At 37.5% G+C, this 13,626-nt stretch overlaps 1 protein-coding gene across 2 annotated transcripts; it reads right to left on the bottom strand.

Annotated features, from left to right (window-relative positions):
- Positions 1-739: 739 nt before the first annotated feature.
- Positions 740-13,563, bottom strand: apold1a (apolipoprotein L domain containing 1a). Of its 2 annotated transcripts, none has more exons than XM_056742569.1 (16): positions 13,292-13,563; positions 12,200-12,303; positions 10,356-10,409; positions 10,193-10,249; positions 10,005-10,058; positions 8,949-9,008; positions 8,637-8,702; positions 8,452-8,526; positions 8,288-8,359; positions 8,146-8,205; positions 5,835-5,918; positions 5,617-5,691; positions 5,508-5,544; positions 4,166-4,211; positions 3,647-4,061; positions 740-3,567 (listed from the first exon to the last, which is right to left on the bottom strand). In XM_056742569.1, the coding sequence occupies exons 3-16, from the start codon at positions 10,392-10,394 to the stop codon at positions 2,971-2,973; spliced, it is 1,737 nt and encodes a 578-aa protein (XP_056598547.1). In that variant the 5' UTR covers positions 10,395-10,409; positions 12,200-12,303; positions 13,292-13,563; the 3' UTR covers positions 740-2,970. The 2 variants fall into 2 exon arrangements, with proteins under 2 accessions (XP_056598547.1, XP_056598548.1); XM_056742570.1 differs by having other exon boundaries at positions 10,356-10,406.
- Positions 13,564-13,626: the final 63 nt, after the last annotated feature.

Genomic DNA, 13,626 nt, shown 5'->3' with positions numbered 1-13,626 from the left:
AAATGTGTTTAAACTTGGAATCTATGTATTTTTAAACTAAAATACTTTTTGCCAATCAATATGTTCATCCATAATAGAGAGCATGGATGGGCAGTGTTTCAAATATATCTATTTAAAATACAAAATACTATTATTTTGTAATTGTATTTTATATCGAAATGCATTTAATGCATGCATTTTTGTAAAGCCTATAATTAAATAAATCAGCAGTCTAATAAAGAAGTTGATTAGCAAAAAGTATTTAGTATTTTGAAAATAAATTTTATCATTTTATCATGTTAAGTTCTACTTCTGTAGTTATTTTAGTGAAAGTAACTCAAAAGTAATACAGGAGTCATGTAACATATTACAATTGTGAGACAGTAATATTGTGAGGTAAGAGATTACTTTTAAATAACAGTTACATTTAATCTGTAATGTATTGAACTATTTTGCACAACACTGCCTGTGGATTACGTGACCTGTTAGTGTAGAACTAAACTGAAGATGAATATATTTATATTATATTTACTAGGTTTTTTCTTATGCCTGGTTTTAAAAGTTTAACCTTAAACCAGATGTGGGAAGTATTTGGTGTTTTTAATGCCAAAAAGAATCAGATTGTCAAATCAGTCAGGATACAGATCCAAACCTTTTTTGGTTCATGCTCTCAAGCCCAAACCAATGTTAGAACACACCAATGAGAGGTGCTAACAAAAATAAATCCCCATTCCTGCATGACCAGAAAGAACAAGTCATTGAATCAAAATCTAGTTTATGGCACAATGATAAGAATGCAGACCCACATACTTTAATCATTTTTTCAGAGGTCCACTCCCTTTCTGAAGAAAATGTCACATAAACATTTACTTTCTCTTTTCTAAAACACAACCGTCAGGTTTCCCTGCAGATGACAGACCTTTGACAGGAGGACCATAAATCATTAACATTTTTGACACACAGTATACTGTATGCTTATACTACTGCAATCATGAAACAACATTCATCCAAAATAACAATGAATTCAAATAATTTGAGAATAAAAATAAGATTATTTAAATCATCAGCTTCAGGAAATGTAATACTTGAAATGGCTGTCTTGACAACTAAGGGGGCCTGTTTCATCTTGGGTATAAAAGATAAATGACCTTTTCTTCATAAAACAACTTTTAGAAACTGCCAAAGAGATTACCCATTCAAAGAATCATATGAAACAAGGGAAAATCTAAACGAAACTGAAATCAAATGATCGATTTACTATCATGACAAATTCATGGCAATTTACTCAACTTAGAACGTTTATTTAACAAAAAAAATTAACGTAAACCAATTTTTAAATGTTTCAAAATTTTATACACAAAAACAAAACACTTGAGCTCATTAAGGTGAACAGGGTATTTATGTGAATGTATCTGTCGACTCATATTATTTCTGACTGTTTCATTTCTGTACTTTTGTTTCTTGAAGTGTATTCAAATGTTCAGTTTATTCACATTTAACCTTATCCAAAAGTGACTTTTTTCATTATGTGAGTGTTCTTAAAGGTTAGGTGTGTAAGTTTCAGAGGCCACTATTGGCGACGTAGGAAATTGCAACCTACAGCTCTGCCAGCCCACTCCCCCTCCCATTAGAGAAGCTACGGTTGCCGTCACAGGACAAAAGGGTTCCGTAAATAATTGTGGCCATGATCGGTGGTGTTGATCATTCCAATCTACGTCTCACAGGCGAACAACAGACTGAAGTTACGGACACAGGACAGAGATGTCGTCGTCTGAGACAGCAGAGAGTAACCTTTGAAAGTCAAGTGACGAGGCTTATTTTCAAAGAAAAATAAATAAATAAAATTGACTTAATTCATCATTAACTCTTATCTTTATAGTGAATATTATTGTTACTTGTTCAGCATTGTGTCAGTGATGTAATTTTTTTTTATTTCGCATAGCATTTTTTGGCACTGTAACTTGGTTCGTATCTTACAGCCTATTGAAACCGCTTGCTAATGCTAAAGGCGTGTAATCGTACCGCAAAAGTCTTAGCAGACGTTTTTCTCATCATCACAGAGTCCACCAGAGGACTTAACACAGGTAGTAAGAGGGAGAGGAAGAGATTGGAGAGATAGGGGTGTTGGAGATGCAGGCAGGCCGAGGAGAGACAGCGGAGGACCGCACAAGAGACGATGTGAAAGCTAAGCAGTATTATAATATAACTTAAACCCCATTTATACAAATTATGATTGTTAACATGATTTCTAACTTGATTTCCACACGGCCATGCAACAAGTACAATAAATTATAGTACAATTACAAAGTATTAAAAATTTACAAGGAAAAACGCTACTTCTCTTGATGATCAGCTCATCTATTAGCTAAAGCTATACATTTCCACCCTGCACTATGAATGTTTACATGTTTACATGTTGTGTTCAATAAAAACATGAAAACGTATAATGTTTGTGCGGTATTAGTTTAAGCAGACTGTGTTTCTCTATTGTTGTGACTTATATGAAGATCAAAACACATTTTAGGACCAATTTATGAAGAAATCCAAGTAAGCCCAAAGGGTTCACATACTTTTTCTTTCAACTGTATATACAGCCATGGAATAACTAAAGACACCATTTCAAAATGTACTATTTATAGGTATGTGTTTAGGATAAATTGTCGTTTTTGTTTTATTTTGTGAACAACTAACAATATTTCTCCCAAATTTCAAATATTAGCATTTTCTATTTGCGTTTATTTGCAGAACATGAAATCTGTAGAAACAGGTGAAAATAACAGAAAAGATCCTCTGTGTTTTTTCAGACCTCAAATACTGCAAAGAACAAATTCCACCGACACTGGTCTGGAACGGCCACCATACATCTAGAAAAGCTGATTCAATGAACATTTGGAATGGTCTCTTCATTTTTTTGATAGCTGTGTACAGTACATACAGTATGTCTTAAGTCTCACGCTTTTGATCACACATTTGTTTTATTACACGCCTTTGTTATTGTTTTCTTTTACTTGATGACTCTTCAACTCCTTTCTTTTTTGTTTCTCCTTTATCACTGTTGTTCATTTGCGTAACCTTCCATTCAAGTTTCTCCTCCAACTGATCAAGTTCTTGCTCCAGCTGAGCCAGTTTGATGGGATCCTGATCGTCATCCTCTACCTCACCCTGATTGTCATATTCTTCCACTTCAATCCCATCCATGGTCTTCTGAAGCTGAGTCTTCACTTTGTTCAGCTCCAACAGGCCGTGCTGAAGTTCACGGCAAACTTCTCGGATCTTGGATGCAAATTTGGTCTTGGCACCTTTGCGCAGTTCGTTGGAGTCTTTTGCGAGAAAGAAGACGTCCAGGGCCAGGAAGAGCGCAGACACGACCCCGGTGGTGATGCTGATGGCCTTGGCAGCTTGAGCTGCCCCTCCAGCCACGCCCAGAACTTTCACCGTTCCGATAAGCTTTTCTGTGTTTATCATGAGTGCTTTACCTGCTCGTCCTCCTTCCTTCACCACGTGTTTTATGTTGCGCTGGAGCCTCGAGTTGGCCAGACTCTCAAAGTATTCCTTGAAGTTCCATTCCTGTAAAGTGTTAATTCCTTCCTACATACAAAGCAATCAAGACACATTAACACAACAGTGAACATGCGGTAAACACTTCGACACATCCCACTCAACACACCTGCATGAATTCAAGACAATCTTTAATGTCGTCGATCTCATTCTGGTAGTCCTGTATCATCTTCTCCACTTTCTTGCGGTCCATCTTGGATTGAACGGCGTCGGTGATGTTAGCCGTTGCTGAGGTGATGCTTCCAGCTGTTGCCACGCTGATCCCGACCGCCGTCACGATGGTGGACGTCCCGAACGTGAAGGGGGCCAAGATGAGGCCAGTAATGGTGGCTATACCCCCCGCCACGCAAGCCACCCCTCCACCGACGGCTGCGCTCACGGTCTTCTTATGAAAGCTGTCAGCGGTGTCCGCCAGGGCCAGCAACTCCACAACCCGACGTTGCAGGGATGCTCCGCGCTGGTTGAACAGACTGACGAAGAGACGAGCCGCCATGAATACTCTGTCCGCCGCCGCCTCAACCGCTCTGACACACAGAAATGATAGGGAGGTTGTCTCAAGCAATCGTGTGTTCCTGGGTTTAGATTCAACTCTAGTTAGTTTGACCCCATTGGTTTCACATTTACTCACAGGTCATCCTTCTGAAAATGTGCAGCTTCGTTCCATTCACTCCATCCTGTCAAACAAAACGTTAACATTTTACTGTTATGATAATTCACATCCTAAATAAATCATAGAAATATTGTGTAATGAGGAGGGCAGAACTAGAGCCGTGAGGCTGTGCCGGTGGCGTGAGTGATAGTAGGAGTCAGTCTTGCGCACACCGGTCCCGCATATCTCACGGCTCTCATCCCGCCTTCCCTGTTACATATTGATATATCATGTTATAGATACAGTACCTATGCAAAAATTATTACATGCTAAAACATTAATTCATGGTAAAAACACTCTAAGACCGTTTTTCTTCAACTCTAGCATGGTTTTTATAGACTGGGTTCATGTATTGCCAGTTGCATGAGCAAAGCTGATAGTTTAAGACAGTGTATTCACAACTGGTCCCACTAACAAGCAATTAGTTAGTACTATTACGCCATCTTTTTAGATTTTAATAAGACCAATCTACCTTTTTATGTGACTTACAGATGTTATGACCAGTCTTGAAGAAAAAAAAAAAATGGATTACTGACTAACCTGTAAGACTAGTCAAACCGGCCCATCATGTTTGTTTCTATCATGTCAAAAACATCGCCTAAGGTTCTGTGAGACATTTTGGTCAAAATGTAGTTATTCACATATTCTTATTCTGTGACAATTTATAAAAATTATGCCATGTTTTTCTTATTATAGCAAACTATAGTAAATTTCCTAGATGTAGTAACGTTATTTTACTGTAGTAAATATTAAAGTATACTATAGAATGTATAAAGTGTTTGGATATATATATTAGACTATATGATTATATTATTTCATTATATTATGACAGCATATATATTTATATCTAGATAAAACAGAATACTATACTATATGTTAATAGAGAGAGTGTGATAAGTTACCATAATATTCGACAGCTGTAATATACTACAATTTACTATAGTAAATACTTAAGTACACTATATTTTTATCTCGTTAAAAAACGAATCTCGGTGGAGGTAGTAGACCATCCGGGTATTTCTCACCTACCATTTTAAGCATACTCAGGTTTGGACATACTATTCATGACTAATACTAATTTTCGCCTACTATATGGTATAGAAGTAGGTGTTTTCGGATGCAGCGAATGTCCCAACAGTCCAATGTTACGTCGTCAGGACGAATATGGGAATCACAAAATAACATCGCTAGACCGTTATTATGGTACTTCTTGGCAACGAAAATTGTCCGGTTCAGGTACATTGTCACAACGAAACCGTGTTAGCTGGGTGCATAACAGGAATAACCCGATGCTCAGTCAACCCTTTGAGTCCCATCTTACCCTCAACAGTCTTCCACCAGTCTATCAGATCATCATCCTGTGGAGACAAAGACTACATGAAAACCCGCAAATTCAACCACATTAACCAATCCTAGAAGAAGACATGAACCTCGTCCATCTCTATGGGCTTTTCATCTGTTGGATAGGCAGCGATCTCCACCGGCATGACCTCAAACGTGCACTCCTAAACATACATGCAGACATTATGCTACAGTTATGTTTTATATGTTGACAGACCATTGAACAGTAATGTGATATGGGAAATAAACATGTGAAAATTTCATTTTGTGAAAGGTGAGCGTTTAATTCACTCGTATGAGGTCTCACCCCAGTGGTTTGTATATGCTGCATTTCCATTGGCTCACTAATAGCATCTTCCGGCAGTGTTTTCTTCACTCTGAAAGACACGACCTGAAAATATTGCAAAACCCATAACTGACCAGTACAAGAACCAAATGAGCAAACCTTTGTTTCTCACTAGAATCTCTAGATCAGAGGAGAGAATTATACTTAGGCCAGGTTTCACAGACAAGGCTTAAGGCTAGTCCCAGACTAAAATGAATGTGTGATCTGTCTTAACTGAATATTACTGGCACAGAAATATCTTAAAATATATCAGTGCCATTGTTTTGTGTTGAGATGCACATCAATTTCTTAATCTAACTAAGGCATAGTCCTTGCTCGAGCTAAACCATGTCTGTGAAACCGGGCCTTAATATATAAAGTAAATGTTTTTATAAATATTTATAACTACAAAAATTAAAAGATCTTAATTCAGTATTTTCACATGTCTTGTGGCCGTAACATTACAATGTCATAAAATATTAAACATAAGTACAGATATGTTTTCTTTGCAGTATTCAATGTCTGAAAACACTTTGCTATGAAAACAAATACATGCAAATACATGCAAACACAAAACACATTTTTAGTTGGGATCTGGGAGACATTTTGTCAGCATTTCAATTGTCAAAATGAAACCAAAGATTTGACATAATTTTAACTAAACGCCTTCCTATGAAACAAGTGTCTTCTGAAAATCTAAAAAGTAATTTTGGATCTCTCTGTTAGGCTGAATATGGCCTACAATAAAAAATGGCACAGGACCAAGAATCCTGCTTACCTGAGGGACTACCAGTCACTACTCTCCTCTTTCTCTGCTAGTGTTACCACAGCTAAAACGTGATGACTCAATGATGCAATGAACCTAACATTCTTCTTTGCCCCCTTTCCTCCCCTGCCCGCCACATCTTCTACTGTTGAGAACATGAACATCAATCATCTTTTCTTTCTGCCCACTGACTTACACTCAAGTCACCAGACTTCTCTCCAGCCACCCCACCACCTGTCCTCTTGATCCAATCCCCTCCCATCTCATCCAGGCCATATCCGTATCCCTGCTTGCCGGCACTTTTCCGTCCACATTCAAACAGGCCCAGGTCACGCCCCTACTGAAGAAACCCACATTGGACCCCTCTACTCCCGACAGTTACAGACCTGTCTCTCTCCTCCCATTTATTGCAAAAACACTTAAAAGAGCAGTTTTCAACCAGATGTCTTCCTACCTATTCCAGATTAAACTACTGGATGACAAGGCAATCTGGCTTTGAAACAAACCACTACACTGAGACTGCACTGCTATCGGTCACAGAAGCACTGCGGCTAGCCAAGTCAAATCTAAATCCTCTGTCCTGATTCTGCTTGACCTATCTGCAGCGTTCGACACTGTCAAATCACCAGATACAAATCCTACCTCTCCGGCAGATCCTTCACCACTGTTCCTGTCCACTGCTCACCACATGATCACTGGGGTCCCTCAGGGATTGGTGCATGGACTTTTTTCCATATACACGACATCCTTGGGACCCATCATACGGGCACATGGCTTCTGGCATCATTGTTATGCTGATGACACCCAGATCTACATCTCGTTTCACCGAGACGACCATACCACTATAGGAGCTTGCAATACAGCCTGCCTTGAAGACATCTCAGATTGGATGAAAGAGCATCACATCCAGCTGAACCCTGCCAAGACTGAACTACTTGTGTTTCCGGCACACCCCGTGGTGCAACACGATCTCACCATCCAACTTGGCAATACCACAATCACTCACAATCACACAGCATCATGCCTCTTCTCCCAACAGTCCAAAAGGGCTCATGTGACCCTTTTTATCTCCCTCAACTGGCTTCCGGTTGAAGCCTGTATCAGATTCAAGTCACTAATGCTTGCCTATAGGACTTTCACTGAATCTGCACTCGCATACTGTCACACCCTCCTACACCCATTAAGATCCCTGCGTTCAGCAAACCAGCAGTGTCTTGTATTGCCTTCTCATAAGGGCAGTAAATCACTCTCCCACTCATTCCCATTCACAACTTCTTCCTGGTGGAACATTCTTCTCAACTCAGTCTGGTCAACCACATCTCTCAGAACATTAAAAAACAGCTTAAAACCCATCTCTTCTGTGAATATTTGACAGACAAATGAAAAAAAGACACTTACTCTTACACTCTTTCTCTCAGCAGGTATTGGTCTAGCTTTTGATGCAACTATGACGTATTGCTTATTGCTCCCTGAATTCTCTATAAGTGTCTTTTGAATAAATGCGTCTGCTAAATGTAAAGGAAGTACCTTTGCAACATCCACGTCATGACTCCAGTCCATAAACTCACTGTGTTCACTGAGAGGATCCTATATACAGAAAACACTATATTATCATGTATGTTATGGTATAAACAGACTTAAACACCATTGGGGCAGGGGGTTCCGTTACCGTCTCCACAGGAAAGCGAGATGCTGGTTTTGGGGAAGTGCGTAGCATGCTGCCTAGCTTCCCGAAGTTATCCTGAACGAAAGAAAAGAGCATTTGCTTATACCATGTGGCTTTGGATTAAAATAACAATATGTTTGAAAGGTAGATGATATACATTTGAGCACCTTGGAGTTGTTGTTTGGGACACTTAAGAGGTCATCGTTACAAGAAAGCAGTTTAATGTGTAACGGTGGGCTGTCCTAAAAAAGAAAAGCTTGAAGCTAGTGTGTATTGTGTGTAGAGAAAAAATAACGTGAAAGCTTCAAGAAGAAGTACAAATACAAGACCAATTATCTTTGTGTAGGTGTACCTCTCCTGAAGTTACGTTAGCCTCTCTAGGAAATGTTTTGAGAAAATCAAACACGCTATTGTCCTCCTAAAGAAGAGGAAAACAGAACGGGATTTATACAGAATTACGTGAACCCACAGTATGACCAATGTGATCTCTGCAGTTTGCGAGTCATAAGGTGCAAAAAATAAGAGAAAGACATGTGTAAGTCACAATAAACATCCAGATTTTACTTTTTAGTGACTCCTTTGAAACGTCTAAAGATGTCTTTAATATATTCCACTGTTATGACATGCTTTACATGTGCACATTGAATATTTTTAACAGTTTTACCTTGATGGTGTCGTGTTTTGATTGGTTGCTATTGGATGACTGTTCTCCATTTTGTTCTTTCTATTGAAAAAGAAAAAACAAAAATTTATAGTGACATATCATCAAAACATATCTCATGTGAAATAAATAAAGAAATGCAACTCCACAGTCTAAATGTTAAGCTTGATCATGTGATTTCTCTACTGAAGGTTTGGATAGAGGAGTACTCTCGTGAGGTGCTTTCTTTTCGCCCCATGGTGGTCAAATATGGTATAGTATTGTAATGTGCAAACTAAAATGACAAGGAATCACTAATAAGAATACGTGAATCAGTGTCATCAAATAGATTTTGTGCACTTCAAAGTTCACAAAAAAAGAATATTTGGTCATTATTTACTCACCCTCAAGTTGTTTCAAACCTTTAAACAAAAGGTTCTGAGTGCAGATTAGAACATTGACTACCATATTAGTAAAAATAAACTAGTCAATGGTGCCCCAGAACTCTTTGGTTTCCCACATTCTTCAAAATATTTTTTTTGTGTTCAACAGAACAGCGAAATGTATAGAGGTCTGAAACAACTTGAGGGTGAGCAAATGATGGGTGAACTAAACATTTCAATTAATCTGTGTTTTTATATACAGTTGAAAGAAAAAGTATGTGAACCCTTTGGGCTTACTTGGATTTCTTCATAAATTGGTCATAAAATGTGTTCTGATCTTCATCTAAGTCACAACAATAGAGAAACACAGTCTGCTTAAACTAATACCGCACAAACATTATACGTTTTCATGTTTTTATTGAACACAACATGTAAACATTCATAAATGTAAACTTCCCTGATGCAGGGGGCGTGGTTGGCGGAGGAGCAGAGGTTTTTACTCTCCACAACACAAAATCTTCTGCTACTTGAATGATTATGTTGTTGTATGTTGATAAGAACATTTATGATTTTGCTTTAAATTTGATATTTTAATAACAACAATTTGATGAAATTATTATTTTAACATTATTATACATCACAGCATGATTCTGAAACAATTCGAACAATGAATCGCAAACAACACTAGACAACTGACCTTAGTGTTACTGGGGCAGGATGGTTGGAGCCTGCTGTCAACAGCTAGTTTGTTCTGGAAAAAATAAAATGATTCTTCATTGTCTGAAGAACCAAGTGTTGCTATTTCTTGTAAAGCAGTGTTAGAGCTGAATTTCAATTAAATCAAAACTATAACTTCCTCTCTAGAGCATACAAGTAGGAACTAACATTGATTTTGCTGTTCTCCGACACACCCGCTGCACTGCCATGCACAATGTGCTCATCCTAGTAAAACACACAACATTCAGGCTTTGCAAAAGTGCACTAACTCACAAGAGATTGGTTATAAAAGACATGAACTGGACTAGCTTGAGTGTTTCTATGTGCTCACCTCAGATGAGTGTTTAGTTTTGTCTGACGGTCTGAACATTAAATCAGATTTCTGCTGCAGCACGGAGAAAACATACATGAAACACAGTGAATGTGAAAAACGTAAATGATTAAACATGAAGGTATTAACCCTGTAGCATACTGTCACACAAGACACGAGATACGAGTGGCCACAATGATGAACTTGACATTTAGTGAAAGATCAAACAGAAAAGAATAAACTGAACAAATATGAGGTGCACACTTTTAAGAATTGTCTAAAGTCTGATGAAGAGCATGTGTGCTCGAAACGTCACGCATCATGCGAAAGTCTTTTAATGAATATATTTTTGATATTTTTGGAGATAAGGTGTGCCAACTTTACAACTTTATTTGCTTTTTGCTTGTTTTGGTGCTTTTGTCTTCTTTTTGTGCACACTTTTAAGGAAATAAAATTTCTTTTAAAATATCTCGCCTGGTTTATTACTTGTTTTTTATGTGAATCAAAGTCACTGTTTGTCCAGATCACATATAGAGAAGGATAATAACTCAACTATGTGTTTTTTACACCGTCCTTCACAATTATCTTAGGAATAAAAAACAGCTTCTCTCTGCAGTAGACTCTGAACTACACTTCTGACCTGATCATCAAAATACATGCTTTGTAGTCACTTGACATATTTTAAAGTTCATATTAAAGATCATCTTTTCCTTATAAATGCAAAGGCATTTTGGATTAAAAACATTTTCAAATAAAGAAATCAAACAAGCATTTTATGAAAGAAGAAAGTTATTCCAAAAAGAAAATGTTATTGGAATGCTATCTTATTCATTAACGATTTTGTAGTTCAAATAAGATAAGCGAAATTTTTCTAACAAAATCTCACCAATGTTTTACTTTCTACATTTTTGGATATTAGAAATGAATGTATCACTTGTAATGAGTCTCAATGTCATTTACTTTTTGGTTGTCAGAAGGTGCTATTATTTTGGAAAAAATTGGTCCAATGATAACATTGGATTTGAAAGCAATAATGTATTACTATGAACACAAAGACGAAAACATTGACAATCTTGTCAATCTTATTATCTTAAATAGCAATGTTTTTATTCATAAATGTCGACTGTCTAAATCTCCACCGTCATACAAAATCTTCTCTATCGAACTTAATCCTTTATTGGAGTCTCTAAATATTATAAAAAATCTAAATGGTACATCTGTTGTAAATGACCATGAGTCTGCTTTTGGTGTATTGTGTTATTTATTTATTTATCTGTGTGTGTATTCATCAGCTTGATCGTTGGACCTTCTATTATTAATGCCACATTTTTTTTAACTTGTTGTAAGGTGTATGTTGTTCAATGGAAAATATGTTGTGTATATAAATTAAATATAATCAATCTAGGAATGCTGTAGGGTATGCTACCATCTTTGGTTCTTCTTGGTTTTGGCTCTGTGGCTCAAAAACACAAACCAGGTTTCATCTTCATGTAGGCTAAAGCTTCAGTCATTTACAAGACATTTCTCCAAAGTGACTAACAAATGAGAAACATCACGAGAAGAAGAAAAACAGGACTCAACTGTCCATGATTTCACAGATATACAGTGTATGCGAGTGTTTTTTAAAGAATATTGTAGGATATTCTGATAGGATCAGATTGGGATTTCAAGGCTTTAAAGAAATCTTTCATGGTTCAATATGTTTTTCTCTGCTTTCGTGTGCGAGCAAATGAATCCCAGCTCATTAATCTTGCAGAAAATAAAGTTATGCAAAGCTGTGTAAACGTGTGTCTAACACAGAATACATCACACTTTTTGTTAACTTACACAGCACATACAAATCATAACAATGTGCCACAGCTCACCTGCCAACCGAACTATGAAGATGATGCTGGAGATGATGATGTTCAGTGAGACCTAAGAGAATATTTCTCATTGATTCCTCATCTTCAGTAAAAATTCAAATTGCCTGAAAAAAAACAGAGGCAAATGACTACGATATGTTATGCATAAAAAGCATGATTTTAGCAGTGTCGTACATGAAACAATGGAAATGAAAGAGAGCAGTCAGTTTTTGTCACGTGACTCAACATATAACCACCTTATATTAGCTAAGGGGAATCCTGACATAGCTTTGGACGAGTCGTTTCACGCCAATAATAATATCTTCAGTTATGGTAACACAATTGATCTGCCAACAAGTAATCTCTTTGATCTGTAATAAATCTGCCAACATGGTTACAAGCAATGGATAATATCCCTAAGGGTCATTTGCATGTAATAAAATAAAATGTCCACTGTTATCATACTTCTGCAATGAGTGCAGTTACAGGAAAGAGATATGGGGAATTTGGAGATGTTTACTGTTGTAACAAAAGTAAAGTACACTTTGAACTTGATGAAATGTGTAAACTGTAATCAGTTTCCTCTCACCACGCACTTCTCTATTTCTAACCCAAAACAGACATCACGTTTACACAAAACATGCAAACTCAAATAACATTTGTATGGAAAGTGTTTCGCGATTCAACACTGCATAGACGCATTAGATGCGTTCGACTTCATGCGCCGCTGCGCACACCGATCAGCGTATGACGTCAGAATACCGCGAGAAGAGACTGCTTCGCATGCTTTCGAATCGCTCTCGCGGGGTTTGGATACTCCGATCGCTCCTCGTGAATTCAAACACGCCTCGCTCGTGACGCTTCGTGATAGTTATAAGTTGTTAATCGAGTCGCTTTGTGCCTTTTTATTCTCGAAAAGCAAAGTGAAAATCTTTTCGAAGTTTATAAAGCGCCCATATGGATGTTGTTGGTCGGAAAGAAAGCGCCTGATGACATGCAGCTTTAAACACAGAAGGTCACTTTCACATCGAATCGTGACTATACTTAGTCGGTTAAGTTCAGGGTAAACTTTTATTTGATAAATATCTAATATTGACGATACGGTTCGCCTACCTTAGATTCCCAAGCAGACATTCAGTGACAGAGAAAAGGGTTGTTGTCAAACTTTGTCAAGCTCCGCCTGACTGATCTGTGTTGAGCAATGAGAGGAACACAGAGCGGTTTGAGAGGTCGGTCATATGATGTAACGGTTATTCGCGTGTCTTCATGTCGATTAAGCAAAAGCACATGAAACCAAACCGCCGAAAATCACTGAAGAATAACACAAAAATATACTAACTTCAACTTTTTAAAATTGAACTTGTCAGGTCTTAACGTCGTTTTATTTTAATGGGGTGATTATGAGATCTAATGGATTTGTGTTTACTTGTATTTAACGTCATTATTAC

The sequence above is a fragment of the Triplophysa dalaica genome, chromosome 3 (genome assembly GCF_015846415.1).
Source record: "Triplophysa dalaica isolate WHDGS20190420 chromosome 3, ASM1584641v1, whole genome shotgun sequence".
Classification (NCBI taxonomy): Eukaryota; Metazoa; Chordata; class Actinopteri; order Cypriniformes; family Nemacheilidae; genus Triplophysa; species Triplophysa dalaica.
Note: the sequence above shows the minus strand (reverse complement) of the source record. Positions and strands in the feature narration are given on the sequence as shown.

Excerpts from the sequence above, each read along its gene's own strand:
- apold1a (XM_056742569.1), bottom strand. The coding sequence starts at position 10,394 with ATGTTCAGACCGTCAGACAAAACTAAACACTCATCTGAG. Across the intron at positions 10,059-10,192 it reads CGGAGAACAGCAAAATCAAT|AACAAACTAGCTGTTGACAG; the intron begins GTTAGTTCCTAC and ends TATTTTTTCCAG. Across the intron at positions 4,212-5,507 it reads CTGGTGGAAGACTGTTGAGG|GATGGAGTGAATGGAACGAA; the intron begins GTAAGATGGGAC and ends TTTGTTTGACAG.